Here is a 25,816-nt window from a genome sequence, read left to right as displayed (position 1 = left end):
ATCGGCATACATTCTTTTTTTTTGTTGTTTACAAGAAGTGTCTTAAGCATGTCTGGAAGAGGCAAAGGTGGTAAAGGACTCGGGAAAGGAGGCGCTAAGCGTCATCGTAAGGTTCTGCGGGATAACATCCAGGGCATCACCAAACCCGCCATCCGTCGTCTCGCTCGCCGCGGCGGAGTCAAGCGTATCTCCGGTCTGATCTACGAGGAGACCCGCGGTGTGCTGAAGGTGTTCCTGGAGAACGTGATCCGCGATGCTGTGACCTACACCGAGCACGCCAAGAGAAAGACCGTCACCGCCATGGACGTCGTGTACGCGCTGAAACGACAGGGACGCACTCTGTACGGCTTCGGAGGATAAACACGTTACTGTTCTCAACAAAACCCCAAAGGCTCTTTTAAGAGCCACCCACACTGTCACATAAAGAGTTATTGCTGAAGTACTGTTGTTGTTTTAAAGACTGAAGTTGAAAGCATTTTCTTTACTACAACAAAATTAATGCATTATTTATTGTACACGGAATTATTAAAAACGAAGCTCGTATGTGTTTATTTTTGCCTTACGTGGAGTTTTACTTGCTTTAGAGTTTTCTTTGAACTGAAGTGATTTTAAACAAATAGAATAAAAAAAACAATCAGACGGCAATGATATTTAAGTTAGAGCAGAAATTAAATTGGCAGAACAACAGAGAAAAGTAAAGCGACTAATCGTCATGGCTCTTCTTTCTCCAAATTCTCTTTATGGGTCTATTAAGGAGATTAAAAATAAACTATCGATATTGCCAACTCTCGCGAGACAATAAGCAACCTTAGCTACAAACACAAGCCTTTTTTTTTTTTTTGATGGTTTATTATCGTGAATATTATCAATTATTTATAACCAACACATGAGCCTGCAACATATTAAACTGAAACTACACCTTTATCTAATTAGTAAAAACTTAAATTATTTTACAAAATTCAAAGTGGGAAAAATAATCCTCTCCAATCACCTTTGAGCAGAACAGGATTAGAGGGACGGAAAAGGAAAAGAACACAAGAGCTTCAAAGGGGAGCTGTAACAGTCACATATTTATAACCTAATAAAATATATTAAAACCAGATGTATACTGTATGTATTACTATAAGCCTACTTGTTTTTTATTATTATTATTACAACCCGTGATAATACATTACAAAAACATTGTATATATATATATATATATATATATATATATATATATTGACTTGGCAACTGTGCACTGTATGATATTTGAGACCCGTTTATTTTCTTGTATAAAACAAAAGTAACAAAAAGAGCGGGAAACATTCGTAACTGCTGATGTCGTTCAAACACGGAGCAGTGGGTGGGACTATCAATTCACCGCCTGTGATTGGTCCTCGTCCCGCTCGTGATACTTCGAGTTATCCAATCACATACGAGTTTATGGGTTTGGTCTATGAAAACACGCAATCAGAAGGCGCTATATCTCCTTGAAAATTAGCATACGCGAGTCAATAAATGTCTCTGTCCGGCTCGTTATAATCATCGTCTGCATCATCATGCCTGAACCAGCGAAGTCCGCGCCTAAGAAGGGCTCCAAGAAGGCCGTCACTAAGACCGCCGCTAAAGGAGGAAAGAAGCGCAGAAAGTCCAGGAAGGAGAGCTACGCTATCTACGTGTACAAAGTGCTGAAGCAGGTTCATCCTGACACCGGGATCTCTTCTAAGGCGATGGGGATCATGAACTCTTTCGTCAACGACATCTTCGAGCGCATCGCCGGTGAGTCGTCTCGTCTCGCTCACTACAACAAGCGCTCCACCATCACATCGAGAGAGATCCAGACAGCCGTGCGTCTGCTGCTGCCCGGAGAGCTGGCCAAACACGCCGTGTCTGAGGGCACCAAGGCCGTCACCAAGTACACCAGCTCCAAGTAGAGCTCCGCTCCGACTCCCCGAGACCCAAAGGCTCTTTTAAGAGCCACCAATTGTGCCACAAAAAGAATTTCTGTAACGTTCAAAATATAACAAGACTTTATCTAACCCAATTTTCCCAAGTATTATAATTGTAGGTTTTGCATTTAAATTTCAGATTATTATTGATTTGCTTGTTAAAGCCTAGTTTTATGTTCTACTTTAAAACATAACTTCAGCTTCTCTACAGTAGCATCAAACTCTCAATAAGATATTAATTTTGTACTCCTTTGCAAACAGTACATCTTTCAGTAAATATTTTTTTACATTAGCGGCCGCTTTTGTCAGGGTGTGTAGTTCACCAATTTCTCTCTTGAGCTGTGGAATAAAGCTATACCCTTTCTTGCCTTTATCACTAGGGTCACTTCGGTTAACTGCTGTAAATGTGTCCAATTGCTAACTATTTCCTGAACTTGTATGTAAAGTTTATTACATTACAAACCTTTCAATGCAGTGGCGGAGAGGTAAGTTGTAATCGTTCTGAGCAACAAGAATCAGCAGCCTTTTCACATCACTGCATATTTGAAGCTGAACACACTTTAAATGGTCATGTCTCACTACAGTAAAGCAGTGCCTCAAAATGACCTTAAAAAACACAGCCTAGCACTTTTCTCTCACACACACACAAATATTTATATATAGTCTCCCCAAAAATAGTAGGTACACTTTTTTTTTCTTTGAAGAGTTGCTTTAATTGCTTAAAAAAATAATTACAATTAATAATTTGTATACAGAGAGCTAACATTTAGAACAGAAAAGGGAATAAAAGAAAACATTGAAGACACAATGACACACTATCAAACGTAAAAATCAACAGACAAATCCAAATTTCCATTAAAACATTTAAAATGATGGAATCTAATCACTTAGTTTAAAGGTCAAGTGTGTTCAGGGTGAGCATGTTATAGGCCGGTGTCGTTAGGACTTTCTTCCATATGAAGACACTGCCTGAGTTTGCCATTCTCCTGAAAACACAAAGACAGATTTGATAACATCCCAGAACAGCATGCCATTAGTTTGCCAAATCGACACCATATTGGGAGCATGAATGAGTTAAGAGAGATGCTTTAACAGTTACTTCCTCCTCAATTCAGCTGTAGACTATTTCTTTTTAGCTGATTCATGGAAACTAATGGAACATTTATAATACAAGTCAATAACTAGTTCAGCCTGGGACACACGAAGGTGAGCATCTGTCAAGATAGTTTGGTGTGCTCCACTCGTCAGCTCTCAACATGTTAAATCAGTGTCGGGGCTGTCGACGTGAGTGAGAACTCGGATCGGATGTTTAGTGAACGAGTCAGTGCTCGAGAATTGAAGTGATAAACTCGTTAGTAAATGCAGGCAGCACAGACTGTGATTCCAATAGTTGAATTATTTTCATAACATGAGCCGCTTAAAATGAAGAACCCTATCAACACTGATATTCAAAATGGTAAGCTAGCACTGCTTTGTTTACGTTTCGTATATCTGCGTTTATCTCGTTTCGGTTTCTCATTTTAAATGACGAAGATATACTATTGGTAGCTTCTAATCTAGACGGCTAATTCCTCTCATGCAGGCGCAGAACGCACCCTTAAGGCATTTTCACATTGAATTTGAATGTTCGGTGCGATGATGGTTTTGAATAGATTGACTATTGAATAGATAAACTGCAAACTCACAAGAGGTCAAAAAGGTGACATAGTTGAGAATATAAACCATGTAGAGGGGTCTGGGGGCATCCCCCCCAGAATAATTTGTTTTGAGAATTAAACACGTAAATGAAGAGTTCTGGTGCACTCTGACAACAAAATAAAGGAAAAAGACAGCATGTGCTTCAAGTAAAAAAACAAACAAAAAAAATTATACCACAAACTTTTTGGACAGTGCAACCCTGTTGTCATCAGTGTTCATATTTCTCTTTGTGAGCAGTGGAGTGATTTATTTTTGCAAATTTTAATGTTCACATTAGAGTGCGCATCTTTTCACTGAAGAGGAAACAAAAACTGCATTTCAAGTGGCATTAGATGTATTTTCACAGACTGTTTAATAAAGCTGAGGTGCCATATATGCATTTACACCACTAAATTCCAAATGCATAAATAGTTTTATAAGATTAATGCTTTAAATATTTTTGAACATATAAGTTATAAAAATTAGTAAAAAATCAATAATTAAAAAAAATAAACAAAACAACCAAAAGATGATGGTAAAGGACTGTTTTAATGAGCGAGTCATTAGTCATTCAATCAAACGGCTGATTCATTCAAAAAAAGTGACTACTGTCTTTATGAATGGGTTACTAAATCATTGACCCGTGATTCGTTCACAAACGTGGATTCATTCAGTATCAAAACACTGCTGTGTTGCTCATAGACACAAAACAGTTCTGCTGTGGCTTTGAATGAAACTCTGTCAGCAAACTTGAGCAAAAACAGTCAATATTGTATTACAAATTGCAAACTTTGTGTCTGTTAAACTCACAGTGAAGAACTTCCACACCGACGACATGTTTACATGCGGATGCGTAATTGTGTGGAGGGTCAGCTCGTGAGATGAGGCGTGTTGGATCTGAAGCAGCACAGAGCAGACCGATTGTTGTCTGACATTAAAGTACCGCGAGTGGTTTGAAAGCACGCAGTGCCATCTGCTCTCTGTAGCTCTCGCGGTGCTCTGATGTCATACAGCGATCGGTCTGAGCATTGCTGCTTCAAGTAAAACTAAAACAGGGACTTCGGTCAAACACACTTATAGTCCCAATACTGCGAGCCTGCCTTGCAATTTCTCTCTCTGCGTTCACTCTGATTTGAGTTTCTGTTGAAGAACCAAAGGTTATTTTAAAGCAGTACATTGAGTAGTGGACAATGTAAGAACTATATGAGTTTTGCGACATCTCAGTTTGAAACAACATTTATAGTTGCAGTCTGCTGTAGTCTGAGCGGTGTGTTCAAGCACAGCTTTTTGTTCTGACGCTGCAGACGCGAGGCAACAACACAGCCGGCTTTTGTCACCTCTAGTTCTTTGCAGTCGGCTTGGTGTGTCCCGGCCTTAACACCTCCATTACCAGCCAGAACTGCAACCAAGCACTTTCTGTAGTCTGTGACTAAATAAACACACGGTTCTCCTCAAATGAAATTAAATTCTCATCAATTGTTGCTTCCAACCTGTACGCTTTTTTCTATAGAACATGAGGCATTTCAAAATGTTTAATTTTTTAATTTTTTGTCCATATAATGAGAATTAATGGTGTTTTTGAAAAAAAAAAAAAATCTCTTTAAAGTCTCTTGTGAAATGTTTTGGAGTACACTAGCTTACAGATAAACTCAAGACTAAAGCCTTCTACACACTGCACAAGATCACTGCAGATCACACTGTGACACTTATTGACTCGCACGTTACAACAGAAGAATAAAACATCATCAGCATGTGCTAGAGGTAAACAAAAAGAGCAAAACAAGTCACACTTTATCCGTTGTAGTTTTGGATCGCACCAGCAGAGGATGATCATGCTGTATCGTAGGCTATCTTTGATCACAAGACCGAACCTCTCTCACTGTACGACACAGGACCCCGATTAGGAGCCACGGTCACAGAAATCACCACGATTGTGTCACGATGACTATCTTTCATCGGGGACAGCCGGAAATCATGCCATGTGTATTTAAAACAATGATTTCACAGGGTCCCAATTCATCCTGGGGTCATATTCACAAGACATCTCAAGGCTAAAAGTAGCTCATAACTCGCAGATTTAGGAGAAAATCTTAAAAATAATGGGCGTGTCAGTCCTAAATTTAGGACCCGTAATTTTTGCTCTAAGAGTATTTCACAAAGCGTTTTAGCTAAAACTAGCTCCTGAATCTGTTAGGAGGTTAGGAGCAGTGACGAGGACTCCTAAGTCACTAAGACCGAATCACAAACCATCCTAAAATGACTGTCGCCGGCAATCTGCCTCTGAACGTAAACATCTTTTAGAAATATTCGATGATAATGACCTTTTAAAAAAAGGTATGACCTTTGGTATTAGAGGTTATCCCAACTCTTTCTTTGATTATATGCTTGTTTTCATTAATCAGCTCGGCAAGACGTAACAGCTGTTCTTGAGTAAAGTCTGGTTTTCTTTTACATTTGCGTGTCTTACTATCAGTCATGATTATTCTACTCTTAATTAAAATGCTATTTATAAGCTAATCCACTAATTGTTTACGAGAAGCACACGTGTAAGAGGCTGACAATTAGCTGAACATATACTTCTTTAATTAGTGACACTTACCGTGCATTTTAAAATCTTTATTTGAATGTGGCAATTAACGGTTTTATTTTTAAACCTTTATTTGAATATGGCAACATAATATCACACTCTACTATTTCTATGAATAAATCTCTGACAGAGACTATCAACCAATCATTGTGTGCATAGTTAATGAGCACGCTGACATCATCCACCCTGCCCTCGTCTCTATTCCTTAGGAAAAGTTTGTCTCAGCAGCTTTGTGAACAGGTTTTAGGAGAACTCTTAGTGGTAAATGTTTTGTGAATCCGAGCCCAGATGCAGCAAAACACCCTCAAAACATCACACTACCACTTATCAAATGTTTGTGTTTTGCCCAAGTCTACTAAAGAGATTTTTGACAAAATGAGACCCATAGCAGTGCTGTGCTGATGGCAGATTCATACACTGAAGCGATTCCAAACTCTGAATAATTTGCCTCTGAAGGCTTGGCAGAGCTCAAACCTTGGTGCATATATATTATTAATTATAAATCCTTAATATCCTTTTAAGGTATGTTTTTTTGTTGTTGTTTTTTCTTTATCTTAAAAAAATATTTTTTTTCAACTATATAGCAGGAATACAGCTGCCAATTTAAGTCTTATGATTTGTATTTTTTAAACATGTTCAACCTTCTCAAACCAGAGACTGTGTGCTCACACTGACCTCCTGTAGTCTGGTGATCTCCTTCTTCAGTTTGACCAGGTACTCAATCTTCTGTTTGGGGTTCTGATGACCCAGCAGTTTTCCATTCTCCTCGGTCAGATGGTCCACCTGCTTTCGCAGAACCTCGATTTCCTGCAAGACACCACTAGGGTTAAAACGATATCTAGGGCATGACTGAAAATAAATGGCATGTGAAGCCTAAACATGTATGTATTTGGCTCTGTGAAGAACAACAGAGTGAATACAAAAATCTGAATGGCTATTTAAATAATTTAAACACTTTCTGAACCAGAAGGCTGTTTTGTTTCCATTATGTTCAGTGCCATCTGCTGTCAGAGAGTGAATGTGCTCTCTCTCTATTGTCTGGCTGTGAGATCAACGATACACAATATTATTGTCCTAATTTATTAGATTATTTACTTCGTTTCAATGCAGGAAAGTGAACCAACACCAACATATAAAGCAAATTATTATAAAACCATCTATATATATATAGGCATAATTATTAGCATTATAATTATTTATTTATTTTCTTCTTATTCTAGTTACATAAGTGTTTTAGTCAAGCTGTTTGATTAATATGAATGGCAGACAGGACGAATACTGGACCGCTTCCCCTTTAAGACCGAAGTCTGTATCCAGTATACCAGGGATAGGCAACTCCGGTCCTGGAGGGCCACTGTCCTGCAGAGTTTAGCTCCAACCCTAATTAAACACACCTGAACAAGGCAATCAGTGTTTTCGGGATTACTAGATAGATACAGGCAGGTGAGTTTTTATGAGGGCTGAAGCTAAACTCTGCAGGACAGTGGCCCTCCAGTACACAGCAACTGAAGCAAACCAGTATACTGTTACATATGCATATTCTCTCACAACTGTTTCCGTTCCCTTTAGACCTAAATGACTGTATTTATGAGGATACTTGCAAAGCCGGGCATCTGGACGCATCTAAGTTTTTATGCAATCGTTCAAAGCCAATAAAGCGGCAAAAATGCTCACAAGCTCTATTAGCAGCTGATGCGCGGCTTACGCACTCCTCTCACACAGAAACAGAGACAGCGCGTGCATATAGCTCTGTTGTTTGTTTCAAAGGCTTAAAAACGCGTGCAAACATTAAGTTTTCGTGACCACGTGCACAGCAATGTGACCTGAGTGCGCATGCTGTTATTCACGTTTCTGCCTGCATCCTCATGTAATGCATCATGTAAGACTGCGTCATTCAAATGATGGAAAAGTATTGCCGTAAACAATGTATTTTGCGTCACCACAAAATAAACGATAGAGCATAATATGAAATGATAGACTTTTAATTTCATCCATCCAATATATATCGTCATATCACCCAGCCCTAATTTCAAGCATCTGTACGAACCCTGTGTCTATCAGAAAGTTTGTGAGTACTGAATCTTTTGTGTCTTTTTGTGCTTGAATGTTTTAATTCGTTTGAACGCTTAAATTGGCCTGACTGTGCTGCATCATGAAAGTTTACCATTTGCAGATTTAACAATTTCTTCTGTCTACAGCATCTTTTACAGCGTCAAACCCTGCTCATGCTGCATCTAACTGCTTTCTCTCTGACCTGCTGCAGTTTCTCCTGCTGATGGTCTTTCTGCCGCAGATCCCGCAGCTCCAGGCAGCGGTTCCTGAGCTCAGTGGTCAGCTCCTGCACACACGTCTGAGACTGGACGAGAGTGACTTCATTACGCTGCAGCCTGCAACACACACACACAGGTTTTTTCAACCGGTTTATTGAATCGAACTGTCCGAAAGAACCGGTTCGCGGAAAAGAACCGAACTTCCCATCACTAGACTGAGCTCATGCGCCATCTTCACGCCAGTGATTCAGCCAATAAAGTGTAGGCATATGTATTTATAAAATTGTGTCTAGTACTATATAAATTACAAAGGTTTAATTGGCATCTTTATTTTCAAATGACCCAACCTACCGCGACCCGAATATCATTAAAAATATTTTTGGATCAACTCGCGCATCACTGGCCCACGCCCACGGCAGCTTCGGTGGATATTAAAGGGGTCATCAGATGCAAAATTCACTTTACAAGTTGTTTGAGCATAAATGTGTGTTGGAAGTGTGTGTACACATCCATCCTATAATGATAACAGTCCCTATTTTAAAATCCCCTCTCTCAAATCAGGCTGTTCTGAGATTTCTGTCAGAATGATGTAGTTCTGCACAGGCCCCTCCCACGATAGTTGATTGACAAGGCTATCTTACCTCAGACCCGCCCTGAGTGAGCTGAGAGCTGTCCGCCATTGTGTCCACTCCGGTGCGGGGAAGACAAGAAGTCTCCGATTAAGCGATTAAGGTGTTTTGTTGTTGGATATACAAATATAGCATTCGTCATTTACTCCCAACAATGGAGACGCTGAAGATGCGGAGGATTAACGTAACTTTTGTATCTGAAGGGAATGCGCTGATCCCCGATCTGCCTAAATGCGTCTATGTTCATTCAGGATCCAGCTTCATCTAAAAAATAACACAGCATAAGTTTACTTTTTTTTTTATGAATCTTTGCAAATCGCCTTTCCTAATAATGTGCTAGTTAGCAAGTTTCACGGCTGAAGTTTACAGTCTGCTCATCACCCGACAGAAGAGAGGGGCGGAGTCAGCAGAGCTCATTAGCATTTAAAGCAACATGGACTAGAACAGCATGCTGAAAACAGAGCAGATTTTGACAGGGTAAAAGGGTGTTAGTTACACTACCATTGAGAAATTTTAACCAAAGTATGTTATAGACATTTTATTAAGACCCTAAAGAATCATATCAACTTGTGGAAAATGGGCATCCGATGACCCCTTTAAGAAGAACGCAAATTATTTCTCCTTCTCCTCTCTGTGGGTGAATTAAACCCGTCATGATTATATAGACAACTCGATGCGCTGTTCCGTTCATTCAGTGCAGCTTTGAATGCAGATGTGAATCCTGACAGTGTAAAGGCATCAGTTCGGCTATATATATGCGGTTCTGATGGTTGTGTGACAATAAAATGCTCTATGAAGTCATGTTGCTATAATAGCCTTTACCTTCTGCTCTAGAGTCTTGTTTTGTATTAAACATGGTAGAGAAACATGGTTTTGTGGATAACTGCAGGCTCATGTAATGGGCCTGGCTAAAGGCGTGATGCATCCCATGCTAATTAACATATTTTCATAATCTACTTAATTGATGACGTTGACGAATCATTGCCCCCCCTAAATAGAATAAAACTAATGTTTTGGGATGGAGGAAAATAGTGGTTGGAGAAGTTTTGCATATTTACAAAACAGACTTATCATCCACTGTGCAGACCTGCAGGGTTAAGGACTGAGGTGAAACCAGTTTTTCCAGGAAACAAGCAGGAGAAAACTGCAGCTGACAGTAAGAGAGGACCAGTTTACACTTGTCACTTCATCAGATAGATATTCAAATTGTAAAATGTTTTAAATGTTTGAATTAATTTAGACATAAATGTGTCTCTGCAAAGCCAATAAAAGTTTGATCTTAAACTGCTGCACTATTTGCAAATTCAGCCGATTCAATATCACTGATTGCAGCACATATCTGTGGCTTTCAAAGATCAAGAGTGTCGTCAGCACTGGTGAAAGAACTAAGCGTTGAACACTTTTAATGAAGATGACTCTGTTGAACATGCGAAGAGGCCGCAGATTGAAGATGCGAGACGTGAGGTTCATTTGTGGGAGTTTTGCTGAAGAGAGATGCTCATCTGCGACAGGTCATATCTGTGCACATGTGTGCTGCATTAGCGCTGTGCTATCTGCTATCAGGAGCCTGTAGATATTACATGCTCTTGCACTTTTTTCTTTTGTGTCGTTTTGGTAGGAGTAAAAATTGACATATGTGGCTTCAAGAACCAGATGCTTTTATCTTGTCTGGAACGTGTTGCAAAACACATTTCAGAGGCCATTTACATCTGGTCTTTAGACATCCGATCAAAGAAAATGCATGAAGTGGCCAAGTCCAAATAGGCCCAAAAGTACCATTGGGTTTCAACTACAAATAAAACTATTAAAAATGTTTTCATTCAGCTTTAGATAATCTGAACAAAATAATAATAATAATAAAAAAAAAAAATCAGCTCACTTACTCCGTCTGAGCGTCAGTCAACTGCATCATCAGGGAGTTCTGGGGAAAACAAAAAGAGATTCAGCGTAACAGGGCCTTGTATATAAATGTTTGTGTTCAAAAGGGCATAATACCATTTCTAATATGCCTTTCCTCGAATTATGAATATCAGTTAAAGTCATGAATAACAAGTAAAGTCATGAATAAGGTAATTTGACACAGAAGTTGAGTCAAGTCATCTTTATTTATATAGCGCTTTAAACAAAAAAGATTGCATCAAAGCAACTGTACAGCATTAATCAGTAATAATAGAGCATAGACAACAAATAAAACTGAAAAGCAAATTAACAGTTAGTTAATTTTGCTTCATTGTTGTTGCTCTCCATGTTAGGGGGGAAATAAATCACACATTTTTCTTACTCCACAGAGATGTAGTAAACTAATTTATATAGAGATTTTTTTTTTTTAGATTTTGCCTTGACCTACTTTTATTTTCTTCTCTTGTTGTAGTTCTCTCAAAACAGAATTGTGTATGGCCTCCCTCACATCTCTATAAAGACAAATGAATGGTTTAATTGCATGCACAGAACACACACGTTTGAACAAGTGTATGAGTGAATTTGTCTTACTCTTGCGCACAGCCACTCTGTTTGTGTTGATTCTGGACGGTGTAAAACTTGTCCAACAGTGTCTGAATCTCCATTCGCACAATCTCTTTTTCATTCAGCTGAGCCTATAGATGCACAGGCAAACGTGTACGAGTGAACCACACAGTAACTTTTATTAAAAATAAATAAATAAAAAAAAAAAAAAAAAAAAAACTCAAAAGCATAATTTTTTGGTGCACTGCAATGAAAATTGACACAATCTACACGAGTAAATAAGTATATAATAACTAAAGCATGCATTTATTGACTTAATTATTTAATAAGTTGCAAGATTCACACATGTACAGTGGTGGCCAAAATTGTTAGAACACCTGACAGATATGAAAAGTTTGACCTTTTTTTGCCTCCAAAACATGAATTCATCTCATAAAAACATATTTCATCAGATTTCAAAACAGATTTCACCTCATGCTCATGAAACATGCAGATGGTTGCTCTAGGCACAAAAGATATCAGATGAGGTGAGTCATGCTGTTTTATCCACTTTTAACTTTAATATGTGGTGTGTCCACCTTCTGCAGCAATTACAGCAGCACATCTCTCTGGCATGTGTCAATACATTTCCTGAGAACTTCAACACTAATGTTACCCCATGCCTTCTGCCAATCAAGCCAAAGACTTTCCTCTGAATATACAATAGATCTGTCCAGTTTATTTTCTAACTCTCCCCAAATTTGCTCGATGGGGTTGAGGTCCAGACTTTGAGGGGCCAGATCGCAGGCAGAGCCGTCAATAGTTCGTTTTATGGGTATTGTAATAGCCAATTCAACAAAAACAACTGAAACCTCTTAAATATGCCAAGTGTTCTTACAGTTTAGGCCACCACTGTATGTGCTGTACATGAAGTGGGAACTGTGTGCATGAGCGTGACCTTTAATCTGTCGATCTCTTGGTTCTTAGCGGTGCGTTCTGCATTGAGCTCTTTCAGCAGAACCTCCATGGTGATCATTGAGGAGCGTCGGCTCTCCAGCTCTCTCTCCTGACACTCCAGCACCTGAGACAGACTCGAGCCAAAGCCACAGGGGGTCTGCGGTGTCTGAAAGCACAGACATCCAGATGAAAGGGTTAAGTTAAAGATCATTTTTACAAATGAGGACATCCTCAAAAGGAGGTTTTGTGAGATTTTCAGGTTCAGCTCACATCTGGGTACAACTTTGTCCCACAAACACGGTTCAGACGACACACACACACCTGTATTTTTCCTTTGGGAGTGGCAGCTTCTGGAGGTTGACTGACAGACTCTCTCACTCTCAGAAGGTTGATCTGCTCATTCAGCTGTTCCACCTGTTAATGTGCACACACACAAAAACATTCTATTATGGTACACTAATAACTAATAATGCAATACACAACTTTTGCCCAGATTTACAGTCTGAAGAAGTCAACGCAAGGTGTCAAAATTCTGTAGATCTGAGTTAACATTTCATAGAAAATCGTTTGCAGCCAAATGATATAGTCTGATTAGATGCATGACATTTGATGTCCTAAAGATACGGGGATAATTTTCTCTTCCCTTTTACAATTTGGCAAATACTGTTATCATAACTATAAAATAATTATATTTTGCATTTTATTATCTGCATTTCACATTGTAGTCACTGAGACCCATTTTTGGTTCACAACTAACCTGTGTAAAACCACTAATTTAAAGCTCATTATACAAAAAATGTAAAAATAAATAAATAAAATTTGCAGTGTGAGGAGTGGGGTGAGGCCGAGAGTCGTGGGAGAGTTTAATGATAATGAGCGACACCTGTGCCACTCACCGGTCTCGAGTCCCACGGAGGAGCTCCGTGAGGGTAAAAGGAGGAGTGACGACAGGGCAAGACGAGAGAGGAACAGGCCTGGACTTTTATTTTGTGTGCGGCAGTCGTCCACAAGGGGCTGCAGCTTACTTTCATTTTATTGTTTGTTTTTTTTTAATAATAAAATCTTTAAATGTTTGCCGGTTCCTTCTTCCCGTATCTACGAACTGTGTTAGATGCAGGCTACAGAATTTCATGACTCATCAATCCGAATCAAGCAATTATTAGCTTTATTAATATTTTTATACTTTTTTTCTTTATTAATATTTTTATACTTTTTTTATTGCATCAGACTCGATGCAATAAAAAGTATCTTTTCCATGTAGTTTTTGTCCAAACCACCTATTTTATTGCGTTGTGCCGCTCTGCTCATGTCCGGTGTAGACACGATGTAAGTTATATTAGCTTTCTGATGCTGCTTTTGAATTTTCATGCCACATTATTTGAAAATAGCATGGGACAAACTTTTTTTCTCTCTCGGGCCGGATGTGGCCCGCGGCCCGCCTACTGAGGAACACTGCTTTAGACCATCTATTAACGTTAAATCCACAAATAAAATGTTAAGGTTTCAACTGCAACTGTCTTGGCAGAGATTTATTTTATTAAACTTATTTTCAAGGCTTCCAATGTACTCTCATTAAAAAAAAAGAACTTTGATAAAGTTTATCACTTCTAACAAATACGTTTTTGCTCAAAACAAACTAAAATGTTTTTTTTTTTTTTTTATATATATAATTTACGCACAGGAGAGACTTGGTGTTGCTTCAAAACAAAGGGAAATATATATCGGTACTGGCATCGACTATTTGAAAAATATCAGCAACAATCTAATATTGTGCATCCCTAGTCTGCATGATCTCATATTTGATTTAAATACAGTAGCAGGAGGAGCAGTACCTGTTCTTTCAGGGAGTTTATACTGTTCTCCTTCTCTGTGTTCAGGGTCCGGGAACTCTCCAGTGAAGCTGCCTGCTCCTCCACCACTTTACTGAGTCTCTCCACCTCATCTGTAGCGTAGGACAGGTCTTCCTGAAGAAGCTCCAACTGTGACACACACACACACACACACACACTTTAGTTTAGGCTTTTGACAATAACTCAGAACACAAACCCAGTAGCACACACACCTCTACACGGTCAGAAGCAAGGCGTCTCTCTGAAGCTTCTCGCAGCTCCTGTAGTTCATTCTGCATGTGAGTCATGCTCTCCTTCATCTGCTCTTTCTCAGTGCACACAGTGCTGTACTTGCCCTGTGGGTGCAAAACTCACAATATCAATACAAACTTCCTAAAGCACTGAGTGAGTAGACCGGCCGAGTCACCTAATTTCTATAGCACTTTATTCAATACACTCAACTATGAAGACAGCTCGGATTCTGCAGATCTTAAAGACAGAGTCATTATTCAGCTCAAGTCAGTTCAGAGTTGGTTCAGTTCAGACAGGGCTGCATGATAAATTATATTAATCGTGATCACAATTTCTTTCTCTCGATTAAGCATAAATGTGTGTGATATTTACCTGCTGGCTATTCATCCTGAAAACGTTTCATTTAACCTGCCAACAAAATGCTCAAACACAATCTAAACAAATTTAAACTTAATATTGTTCAAATATTTGACCCTTGACCGACTGACAATATTTGGCTGAGATACAACTATTTGAAAATCTAGAATCTGAGGGTGCAAAAAAAAAAAAAAAAAAAAAAAAAAAAAAAAAAAAAAAAAAAAAAAAAATCGAAATATTGCGAAAATAATAAATTCCAAATGAAGTTCTTAGCAATGCACATTACTAATCAAAAATTACGTTTTGATATATTTAGGGTAGGGAATTTACAAAATATCTTCATGAAACGTGATATTTACTTAATATCCTAATGAATTTTGGCATAAAAGAAAAATTGGTAATTCTGACCCATTCAATGTATTTTTAGCTATTGCTACACATCTCCCCGTGCTACTTATGACTGGTTTTGTGCTCCAGGGTCACATATAGCGATACTCACACTGATGTCGGCGATCTCTCCTCGCAGCAAACACACAGTCTGATCTCTTTCAGCGACCTCGCTTCGAAGATCTCTGGTCTCCTGCATCAACTCCAGCACCACATCCTACACACACACACACACGCACGCACGCACGCACGCATTTATTAATTCAACTTCAGCAAAATGTATCACAATTTATTAATTCAACTTCAGCAAAATGTATTATAAGCATAATCCTCACTAAAATTATTTATTAGGACACTTAACTATGGTTAACATGAACTATTGTAGCAATAAGTAATATATTACATTGATGTTAATTTCATGTTAACATTAATGTTAATTCATAATTATAGCATTTATTAGCTAACAATACAGAATTAATTAACAAATCTTGTCCTAACTAACCTAACTATGTTATCATCTTTACTTCTCAACCTCTAACAGCCCTTTTTACAGTGAGTGAAAGATCCCTGCTGTTCTCACCTTGTCCTGCTCGATCTTCTGCTTGAGGCTGGTGATTGTCATGCTGGATGAACACACACTCTGCTGTAGAGCACTGATCTCGTCGCTCTGCACACACAAACACACACAGCAGATACATCAGAGCAAAGAAAACTAATAGAAAGTCATGCAAAACAGCATCAGAACATTGCAAATTACAAATCACAAGACTAAAACTGTGTACAGACACACAAACCTGTTGTTGATTTTTGTTTGTCAGCTCCGTAATGTGTTTCTTCAGAGAGGCATTCTCTTCTACGGACTGCACAAGCTCCCTGAAATACACACTCAACATCTAAACGCCTGCAGGTGCATAGCTTTTACTAATGCAAATGACAAGCGCACACAGAGACAGCTGCTACAAAAAGTATTTGATCCACTATTATGTTACATTCAAAAACGACCAAGCTACAAAAATTGCTTATAATTTTTTATGCTACATTTCCAAATATTGGATTATATCTTTTTTTTACCAACTTGTTTTTTTCCCCAATCAGCACAGATTTTGTATTTCTTTTTAGAACTGACAGATCGTAGGCCGCATTGATCTGAGCTTATGCACCTCAGTTTTTGAGCAAACATTGCCAAAATATTTATTTTTTTTATTTTTTTTTTAACTCAAAAATGTAAGGTGCGTAAAGACAGATCAGGAGCACGAGGCTGCGATCAATTAGCTCAAAAAGATTAAATCCAGTATACCATGGTCTATCTGAATTCTCAATTCTGATTGGCCTCCATGTCGTGCATTATTCCCTACATATAAAATGAGAGATTTACAAGCAATTTTTAAAAGGTCAGTCATCTGACAACAAACCAAATCAAGTCCAAAAAAAAAAAAAAAAAAAAAAAAAATATATATATATATATATATATATATATATATATATATATATATATATATATATATAGTTTAACCATTTCAAGTCCAAAAATAAATAAATAAATAAATAAATAAATAACTCTTTAAAATAAACCCAACTCACTTTGATATTCGGTTTCAATATTAAACTAAAAGCTAAACATTTCACTTTTGCGTGACAAGTGTCTGAACACTTTTGGTGTCACTGTATACAACAACAACAACAAAACTATTCAGAGTTAAACCAACAAGTCCCTTTCCCACACACTTTCTCTGATGTTGGTATTAGATATTATAAAGGGGGTTTGCATGTCTCTCTCACTCACTTGGACACACTCTCTCTGTGTGCGGTCAGCTGGGATCTCACGCTGTTGTTCTGCTCTTTTTCTTCCTGAAGAGCATGCAGCAACTCCTACAAAACCATACCATACAGTCAATACTCTGATAATAGCTAGATTTTCAACTACAAAACAAATGAAATGGGGCATTTAACTCAAAACCATTCAAGAGAAGCCTGTTTGAAACACTGGGATATAAAGAGGCACATTAGGTAAGAGTGTGAAGAATACTGACATTGATCTTGGTTTGCATTTCTGAGCACTCTCGGCTCTTGAGCTGCATCTGCTGTGTGTGCTGATCCAGCTCGAACTGAAACTCGGCCTGCAGTGTGTCATACGTGTCCTGAAGAACACGCTGCTTCTCCAGCACCTGCTCCCACTCCAGCCTGAGACGACACGCAGGACTTACTGAGCAGCACTCAAAGATAGCCAGTCGTACATGTATTCTGTATCGTGTTTGAGGACAATTAGGTTACAAAATTGTAATGAGAATCGTCATGTCATTTTGAAATCGAAGCTGGAGTTGGTCGCGTAGATATATTTCACCCAAAAGGCAAGCCTGTGGATAAGTCACAGGCAATTTGCAAACTTAGCGTGAAAGTTATGCTGGTGAAGGAGTCTCAAACCATAGTTGGTTATTTACTACAGAAAAAAAAAAAAAAATTAAAAAATAAATAAATAAAACTGCCCACTGCATTAACTCTCTCAGAGACGAGAGATGAATCCAGCTCAACACATGCTGATAACAGCAGGCTAAATCAAATACCTTCAATTACTGGATCAATATCTCTCGTTCAACCACTCGGTGTCAATCCTACATACAGCACCTTTAACAACAACAGCAGCTTTCAGCCTGTCACCATGATGCTAACATGAATTATCAAGAAAACATTACAGTAGTAGTTCTTTACAGGTATTTTATTCGATTGCGCTGCTTTTCCATTTTTTTTTTTTTTTTTTTTTTTGTAAACATGGAGTGTCTCGTGCATGAAACGCCAGTCTAAAAAACACTGTGCTCAAGTTAAAAGAAGTTCACTCTCATCTTCTTACATGTTTTACCTATTCCCCTGCCCACATCGCATCTTTGTCAACACAACAGTGCATTCTGTGTGAATGGTGCTTAGCTCTACATTTATGGTCCTTCACAGGCCACATCACACGCGAGCGGTTCATCACGTGCGCCGACATGCGGTCGGATCCTTCTTTTCTCTTTACCGTTATTATCAAAGCATCTAATTTTAACATTTCATAATATTTTCCATGATTTCTAAAAAAATTTAATCATGGAAAAACATTTGACTTAATCGATAAAATCTGGAAAATCGCCCAGCCCTAGTTATGTGTCATTAAAATGTCTTGTTAATGTGCAATGGAAACAAAATGCTGACGAACAACGATGCCCTTTTCAAACGGCAACTGCAGAAGAACAGTGAGTCTCTATTTTAGCACACACTCAATTAAGAATAGATGACTCAATTCAGTTTTGATGTGGGTCTACTTTTTGAGGCGTCCGTAATCCTCTTAGCCATGTGTGAGTGTCACAAGTGACTTGTTTACCTTTTTGGTTAATTTACTCCATAATTCCTCCATTTTAATTGTATGAACGTATTAGGTATATGAGGCTATGAAATTTTCATGCTGCGATTAATTGCTAATGCTCGTAACACGGTATACAGTATTATCACGGTATTGACATTTAGTTGCAAAAAAAGTGTTGCCATAAGCTGTAACAGGTTTAATATTTTCTTATAACAAAAAGAACTGAACATTTACATAATGTATAAAGAAAAAAAGAACAACGGCACATGTCTATGTGTGCTATTATTAGAGCACTAGTGGTGGCGGTGTGTTTGTACTTGACAGTGTCCAGCTGCAGCTGTGTGCTGATCAGGCTCCTGGACAGATCTGTGGTCTCTCTCTCGTGCTCTGCCTTCTGCTGCTGCAGTTCTGTCCGAGCAGCCTCCAGCTCCTTATCAGAGGACTGCAAGACGACACGCAGATCTCGCACCTCCACCCGCAGCACTGCAGAGAGGTCACAGCAAACAGAAACCCTCATGAATCAGCATATGACTCACTCACTGAACTGCATGTTTCACATCAGTGCATAATCATTTCATCACAGTTGGTACCAGCATGAATGTTTAACATCTGAACTACGGCTGGGCGATAAATCGATAACCTTTATTCATATAATCAAGTCACCTTAATTTATATACTGCTTTTAACAATACAGATTGTGTCAAAGCAGCTTTACAGTATTAAATATGAAAATAGTGTGTCAATAATGCAAAATGACAATAGTAAACACTCAATTTCCAGTTAAAGTCAGTTCATCATTGAATGATGTCATCATCATCCAGCTCAGTTCAGTTTTAAATAGTATAACGATAATTATCACAATATAATTTTCCTTGATAAAACAATAACATGAGTTATATTCACAAAATATATGGATTGGCTGTGCACACGAAAACGCAAAGGAGGCATTTTCTGATTTATCCACTTTTTTATTTATCTTTAGTTTAAAAAAAAGTGGTTTCACTCTCCTAAAATGCCGGATCTGTCTCGACAAAACGTCAATACGGTAAAAAATATTTGCGTATACAGCTAAATGCGTTAAGAGACTTACGGTTTTAGACAACATGATGCCTGTTTTTGCGCTATTTCGCCAACAAAAATAATTTCAAACACAATCACAGCTGTGTCAGTCACAGATTCCTGAATGAATCAACCGTTTAAATGATTCGATTCAATCGCAATGACTCATTTACACTACTTATTAACAGTGGCTTGCTGCCACCTACTGACGGTTTTAATTACACATTTAAAGTATCTTTTTATTATTTAGATCATTTCAAATATCAGCATTTAATGTTTTATGTTTAATAGATCAAAACATTATTTTTACCTCGGGTGTGCATTATTTTTGTTTGAATTATTAAATAAACAAACTGATTCTTCATTTTCTTTTTAAGATATATATATACATATATATATATATATATATATATATATATATATATATATATATATATATATATATATATATATATAAATAGAGAGAGAGAGAGAGAGAGAGATCAATAGATAGAGTGATATTTTTTTGGCTATATTGGCCAGCCCTAATCTGAAGTGCTCAAGACTCACTGTCCATCTCTCTCTGTTCATCTTCCAGCTGCTGTTCCAGCGTCCCGACTCTCTCCTGCAGATGCTGCTGTTCTTCCAGCAGTGAGTGTCGCTCCGCACCAAACATCTGCAGTTAGAGAGCAATGTCAAACCAATGCATGGACCAGAGCACCAGGAACACCAGACACTACAGCAAACACACCTCCTCTGTGCGGCTGGACTTCTCGGTGGCTGTGGTAAACTGTTCTTCCAGCTTGCTGATTTGCTGAAGCAGCTTCCTGTTCTTGGCTTCCTCCTCGTCCAACTGGCCCTGAACACGAAGAGCCTGTTCCTAAAACCCAAACCAAACAGAAAGTTCAAACAGATCCCCCACAACAACAACATCTACAGTAAAATACAACAGGAATTACGCATCAGAAGAATTACATCAGAAAACACTTATTTCAGTAATAAATTCAAATGATCAAAATGTTATGCAATATTATGAAAACGTTTGACAGCTATGACTTTTGAGTCAACAGACTCCTAGTTTGCTAGTAATTAGTAATATGCATGCTAGTCAATATTGAAAATGGGTGCTTAAAATAAAGTGTTTTTATTTTTATTTTTTCTGGAGAATAACATGCACAAATTCTAAACAGCAAGATGAGGGGTTTATATTATTTTCATTAAAAAAAAATGAAATAAAACTTACATAAACTACTTGTAACTTTGCAAATCAGCCCTCAAAACAGAAGAAAGGTAGGGTTCACCTGCATTAGTCTGAGTTCTTCAGTGAGCGCTTCACAGGCCAGCTCGTTCATCTCAGGAGGCGGCTGCTCGCTCTGGATGTCATCGACCTCGATGTTCTCGTGCTGCCCATTCAGATGCTCCGGGCTAGACAGCGGCACCAGCCGATTACGCAGGTTATACGCTTTTGTGGGTGTGGTCAAAATCTGAGGAGCAGCAGCAGCCATCATTAGAGGTTTCCTCTCGAAATCATTTAAAACAGACCAGCGTAAAGTCTGAGCTCTCTACCTTTATGGTCTCCGCATGAATCTTGTTGAGTTGAGACACCTCATGCTTGCTGTGGGCTTTAGTGGCCTCGAGGATCTTCTCCAGATGTTTGTTGGACTTCTCGAGGTAGCGCTTCTCAGATTCCAGCTCAGCCAGCTGTTTTCTGAAGGGAGTATAATGCTCACAACGCTGCCGCCAAAGACTCTCAGTTTGACAAGCATCTGTTACATGGATGTGACATGAACGTACTTGTTGACCGCCTTGAATTCCTCGAAGGCTTGAATGGTCGCTGTGAGCTCTGATTGTTTCTGCAGCAGCTGAACCTTCATCCGCTCCACAGAAACGGAGGACAACGTCTCCATGGTGACGGGGGTGGAGTAGATGGGCGGAGCTAATAATTAAGAGTTACAGTAACTTTGGTGATCTGCTTGTGCTTCATATTTAATGATAAAGACAAACATAGCATTGCAACTTATTATTATTATTTTTTTGTCGAGCTATTTAACCGATTCAGATATGTAATTGCAATTATTGTGCTTTTTTTGCAGTCAACACATTCACATGCAGATGATGCTCAAAGCATCAATTCACACAACAGCGGTCTTCCCTAGTTTGCAAATAGAAACAAATAGTTATAAAAGTCCAATTCAGATGAAGTTTTAGCTGTTGAAAGTGTCACCTCCTGTGCTCTCCTCTGTTCTCTGAGCCTCCAGCAGCTGCAGGAAGGTTTTCTCCAGCGCGGTTAATGACTGAACCTTGGTCTCGACCGCAGAGCGGACAGAATCCAGAGCACGCAGGGCTCGAACCTCCTCCCGCAGGGCGCAGTTCTCTGCCGCGTACCGCATCATCCGTGGGTGGTGCTCCACCTGACAAAAAAAAAAGTAGTCAAGTCACCTTTATTTATACAAATCTTCTGCCTGTAAACCACGAGTGTCTTAAACTCTGTTCCACAGGTGCATGTGCAATAATAGTTTATGGTTCATCAAAAAAAAAAAAAAGCAAGAAAAATATTGTTTAAACATTTTCTAATAAAGATCTGTAATGCTTATTTAAATTTTACTAAATTATCTTTCAAATACAGTATCCTGAAAAGGTATGTTTGTTTCTCTCTCTCTCTCTTTTTTTTGCCAAATTACACAAAGTTGCAATTAAAATTATTCTAGCCCCAGAGACTGTAATAAGTTATAAATGTTAGCTTTTCTGAAGATCCATAATTTTACAGACACACAAAAATACATCTAACATTTTAGTGTCATATTAAGTGATAATGCAGCTTTTAGTTATGAATTTATTTATTTAATTATTTTCTAATACACATGTCAATTATTCAACCCTTATTCAAAAAGTCATTTGTCTGTATGTCAGGGCTCTCAGTTGCATTAAAACAGTGTTATGGCTTTGAAAACTCTAAAACATAACTTAATTAGCATCAGCTGTTATGCATACATAAATGTAACCCATGCATGTGTTAAAGCGGAGTAATAAATGTCGAAAGAAATGCTCTAACAAAAGCTACAGAGAAGAAATTGTTCTGTTACATTAGAGTCTACGGCCATTGTCTACCTGAATAAGTTTAAGTGTGTCTACCTGCTCTCGAAGCAGACGTATCTCTTCCTGCAGCTGCTGGTTCTGCTGATCAGGGTCTGATCTCTGGCCTGACTGAAGCTCTTTCTTCAGCTGAGAGATGTGATCATCTCTGAACTTCAGGATCATGCGGCTGGACTGGATGAATTTCTCCTTCTGAGCCCAGGCAGCTTCCAGCTGAGACACTTTCCCCTGAAGAGCCTGGAAGAAAGACAGCAGCAGGTGGCAACGGTGCTTCAGACTGAGCAGAATACGCAGTACTATTATAATTACGCCTTTATTATTTAATTACATTGAATCACTTTTTTTTGTCTTCATAACGGACTTGTGTTTTGGGGTTAGATGACTAAATGGTGGGCACAGACTATCAGATGTCAATGAAATTTTTGTGTGACCCTAGGGGAGCTATTTGACAGAATGTAATATTGTAAATTTATATTTTATTGATTTAATTCTTCAACAAAAAGCAACTGCACACAAAAGGCACCTTCTTCTCCTCCTGTGCCTTCTTCCAGAAGCTCATGGCCTGAATGAACTGAGTCTTGTAGGAAACCTCAGAGTGTGCTGCAACACAAACACCAGTTTAAACAATAAGAAACGAATGGGTATTATGTCCAGACAGATGTACTGTCTGTGTGAGCTCTGTGATGTGTGTGTACCTGTCTGCTGGTCTGATGGTGTGACCTCTATGACTCCCGCTTGTGAAAGAGCATGTGCGAGCTGCTCCTTTAGTTTTCTCACTTCCGCTTGCAGTTGTCTGACATTACCCTGAGTGTCCTCATTTACCATAGCCTACAGACAGACGCACAGATTAGCCTCCTAACTGCACTGATTTCTTCAAGAGTATTGAGAATATAACGAATGTTTGGCTGAATGCGTCTGTCGTTCAACCTTGTTTTTGATGAGTTTGGCTCTCTGAGCGAACTGCAGAGTGGAGAGCGTCTCCCCAAAGCACTTGGAGCCAGGATGAACGTTAGCGATGATGTACGTCTTAGCGTTGCCGCCCAGAGAGTCCTGAGCACAGGAACAGCAATCAGACACAATTTACTTCATATGCATTTTTACAGACATCCGTGAAGAGCCCTCACTCTGAGCAGGAAGGTCAGTTTCGAGTCTCTGTAACAAATGTGACGGTTCTTCCCATTCGACACATCCATCAGGGCCATGATCACTTGACCAAGACACATCAGGGACCGGTTTATGCTGCTCGCCTCCTAAAGCACAAGTCAAAAGGTTACAGTTTAATATAAAGTAATAACAGTAGAGTAATAGACAAGTCATTGAAGCAGACATTCTTAAACTTTTTGGCCACATCACCATTAAAACAAGAATTGCATCTAAATAACTAAATGTTGAATTTAGGTATATATTAGCATCGTTTATAAGTGCTGGGTGATATGGGCAAAAATTCATATCTCTGTATTTTTTGGCTGATTTGCAATATACAGTATACATCTCTGTATTTTTGATTTAGTATTTGGATAAAAAAAAAATCTATCTATCTATCTATCTATCTATCTACAGTACAGGTCAAAAGATTGGAAACATTACTATTTTTAATGTTTTTGAAAGAAGTCTCTTCTGCTCATCAAGCCTGCATTTATTTTATCAAAAATACAGAAAAAACAGTAATATTGCGAAATATTATTACAACCTAAAATAATAGTTTTCTATTTTAATATACTTTAAAAAAAAATGTATTCCTGTGATGCAAAGCTGAATTTTCAGCATCATTACTCCAGCCTTCAGTGTCACATGTAACATCCAGTCTATCACATGATCATTTAGAAATCATTCTAATATTCTGATTTATTATGAGTGTTGGAAACAGTTCTGCTGTCTAATATATTTGATGAATAAAAGGTTAAAAAGAACTGCATTTATTCAAAATAAAAATAAAAAAATTCTTATAATATATATTCTAATAATATATTTTCTTTACTATTACTTTTTATCAATTTAACACATCCTTGCTGAATAAAAGTATTAATTTTATTAATAAAAAAAAGAAAGAAAAAAATTACTGACCCCAAATTACTGACCAGTAGTGTATATTGTTATTACAAAATATTTATATTTTAAAAACATAGCTTCTTTTTTTTTTTTTTTTTTTTTTTTTTAATTTTTTATTCATCAAAGTATCCTAAAAAAGTATCACATGTTCTGAAAAAATATAAAGCAGCAGAACTGTTTCCAACTTTGATAATGAATCATCATATTAGAATGATTTCTAAAGGATCATGTGATAATGATCCTAAAAATTCAGCTTTGCATCACAGGAATAAATGATAATTTAAAGTATAATACATTTTAAAACAATTATTTTAAATTGTAATAATATATCACAATATTAAATTTTTTTTTCTGTATTTTTGATCAAATAAATGCAGGCTTGATGAGCACAAGAGACTTCTTTCAAAAACATTAAAAATAGTAATGTTTCCAAAACTTTTGACCTGTACTGTGTATATATATATATATATATATATATATATATATATATATATATATATATATATATATATATATATATATATATATATATATATATATATATATGCTGCGTTTGGTCTCGTACTCTATCGCATACGTTGTCAGTGTCGTCCGCTTGCTTAGACCTTTGTTGTGATAAACAGTAAAGTGTGTTCAGCTGAATTCAATTTCCGTTTTGTCTGACAGGTATACAAAAAAGGTTAGTAAACCGCGGTAGCGGTCACGGCAGCCCTCCTGTTAAGCCCTCCTCGTGTGAAGAGTGTAAAGACCATCGACTCTACCGTGCAACTCCACCGGGCAGGGATACTGGCAAGGGATATAAGTATTGTTTTGATTAATCCTTTTTCCTTCTACTTGTTTCACTTCTGTTTCAGTTTGTAGAACCAATTATTACTTTGTGTTTCCAGATCCCTACTATCACTACCACTCGCAGACCACACATCACACAATGTATGCGGCGCAATCCTAACAACCTGCACACTCTGCCTATGTAAACAAATACAA

The 25,816-nt window shown here is 38.0% G+C and overlaps 3 protein-coding genes across 4 annotated transcripts in view; 2 read left to right on the top strand and 1 right to left on the bottom strand.

The window, feature by feature from the left end:
- Positions 1–551, top strand: LOC109050745 (histone H4). Its single transcript, XM_019068320.2, has one exon. It carries the CDS (start codon positions 49–51, stop codon positions 358–360), a length of 312 nt encoding a protein of 103 aa, XP_018923865.1. The 5' UTR covers positions 1–48; the 3' UTR covers positions 361–551.
- Positions 552–1,520: 969 nt separating this feature from the next.
- On the top strand, positions 1,521–1,921 carry LOC122142513 (histone H2B-like). The gene has a single exon (XM_042753637.1). The coding sequence runs from the start codon at positions 1,542–1,544 to the stop codon at positions 1,914–1,916; it is 375 nt and encodes a 124-aa protein (XP_042609571.1). The 5' UTR covers positions 1,521–1,541; the 3' UTR covers positions 1,917–1,921.
- Positions 1,922–2,623: 702 nt separating this feature from the next.
- The window catches only part of LOC109055245 (kinesin-like protein KIF15-A), a 40,035-nt gene continuing 16,842 nt past the window's right edge, over positions 2,624–25,816 (bottom strand). The window contains exons 9-35 of one of the 2 annotated variants that reach the window (XM_042753580.1): positions 23,908–24,033; positions 23,711–23,833; positions 23,479–23,611; positions 23,307–23,383; positions 22,823–23,020; positions 21,915–22,101; positions 21,485–21,626; positions 21,257–21,398; positions 20,992–21,174; positions 20,442–20,570; positions 20,261–20,366; positions 18,970–19,135; positions 17,349–17,499; positions 17,102–17,187; positions 16,113–16,191; positions 15,899–15,985; positions 15,431–15,535; positions 14,556–14,678; positions 14,326–14,472; positions 12,815–12,907; positions 12,495–12,659; positions 11,585–11,688; positions 11,442–11,505; positions 10,978–11,015; positions 8,450–8,582; positions 6,871–7,002; positions 2,625–2,917 (exon numbers count right to left, since the gene is read on the bottom strand). In XM_042753580.1, the coding sequence (XP_042609514.1) occupies positions 2,855–2,917; positions 6,871–7,002; positions 8,450–8,582; positions 10,978–11,015; positions 11,442–11,505; positions 11,585–11,688; positions 12,495–12,659; positions 12,815–12,907; positions 14,326–14,472; positions 14,556–14,678; positions 15,431–15,535; positions 15,899–15,985; positions 16,113–16,191; positions 17,102–17,187; positions 17,349–17,499; positions 18,970–19,135; positions 20,261–20,366; positions 20,442–20,570; positions 20,992–21,174; positions 21,257–21,398; positions 21,485–21,626; positions 21,915–22,101; positions 22,823–23,020; positions 23,307–23,383; positions 23,479–23,611; positions 23,711–23,833; positions 23,908–24,033 (3,282 nt within the window). In that variant the 3' untranslated portion in view covers positions 2,625–2,854. Of the gene's footprint in view, positions 2,918–6,870; positions 7,003–8,449; positions 8,583–10,977; positions 11,016–11,441; positions 11,506–11,584; positions 11,689–12,494; positions 12,660–12,814; positions 12,908–14,325; positions 14,473–14,555; positions 14,679–15,430; positions 15,536–15,898; positions 15,986–16,112; positions 16,192–17,101; positions 17,188–17,348; positions 17,500–18,969; positions 19,136–20,260; positions 20,367–20,441; positions 20,571–20,991; positions 21,175–21,256; positions 21,399–21,484; positions 21,627–21,914; positions 22,102–22,822; positions 23,021–23,306; positions 23,384–23,478; positions 23,612–23,710; positions 23,834–23,907; positions 24,034–25,816 lie in introns of both variants that reach the window. The other variant, XM_042753581.1, reaches the window with a different exon arrangement.

This window comes from Cyprinus carpio, chromosome B25, assembly GCF_018340385.1.
Source record: "Cyprinus carpio isolate SPL01 chromosome B25, ASM1834038v1, whole genome shotgun sequence".
NCBI classification, from domain to species: domain Eukaryota; kingdom Metazoa; phylum Chordata; class Actinopteri; order Cypriniformes; family Cyprinidae; genus Cyprinus; species Cyprinus carpio.
Note: the sequence above shows the minus strand (reverse complement) of the source record. Positions and strands in the feature narration are given on the sequence as shown.

What these genes read in the sequence shown, in the direction of transcription:
- LOC109050745 (XM_019068320.2), top strand. Translation starts at nt 49, where the DNA reads ATGTCTGGAAGAGGCAAAGGTGGTAAAGGACTCGGGAAAGGAGGCGCT.
- LOC122142513 (XM_042753637.1), top strand. Translation starts at nt 1,542, where the DNA reads ATGCCTGAACCAGCGAAGTCCGCGCCTAAGAAGGGCTCCAAGAAGGCC.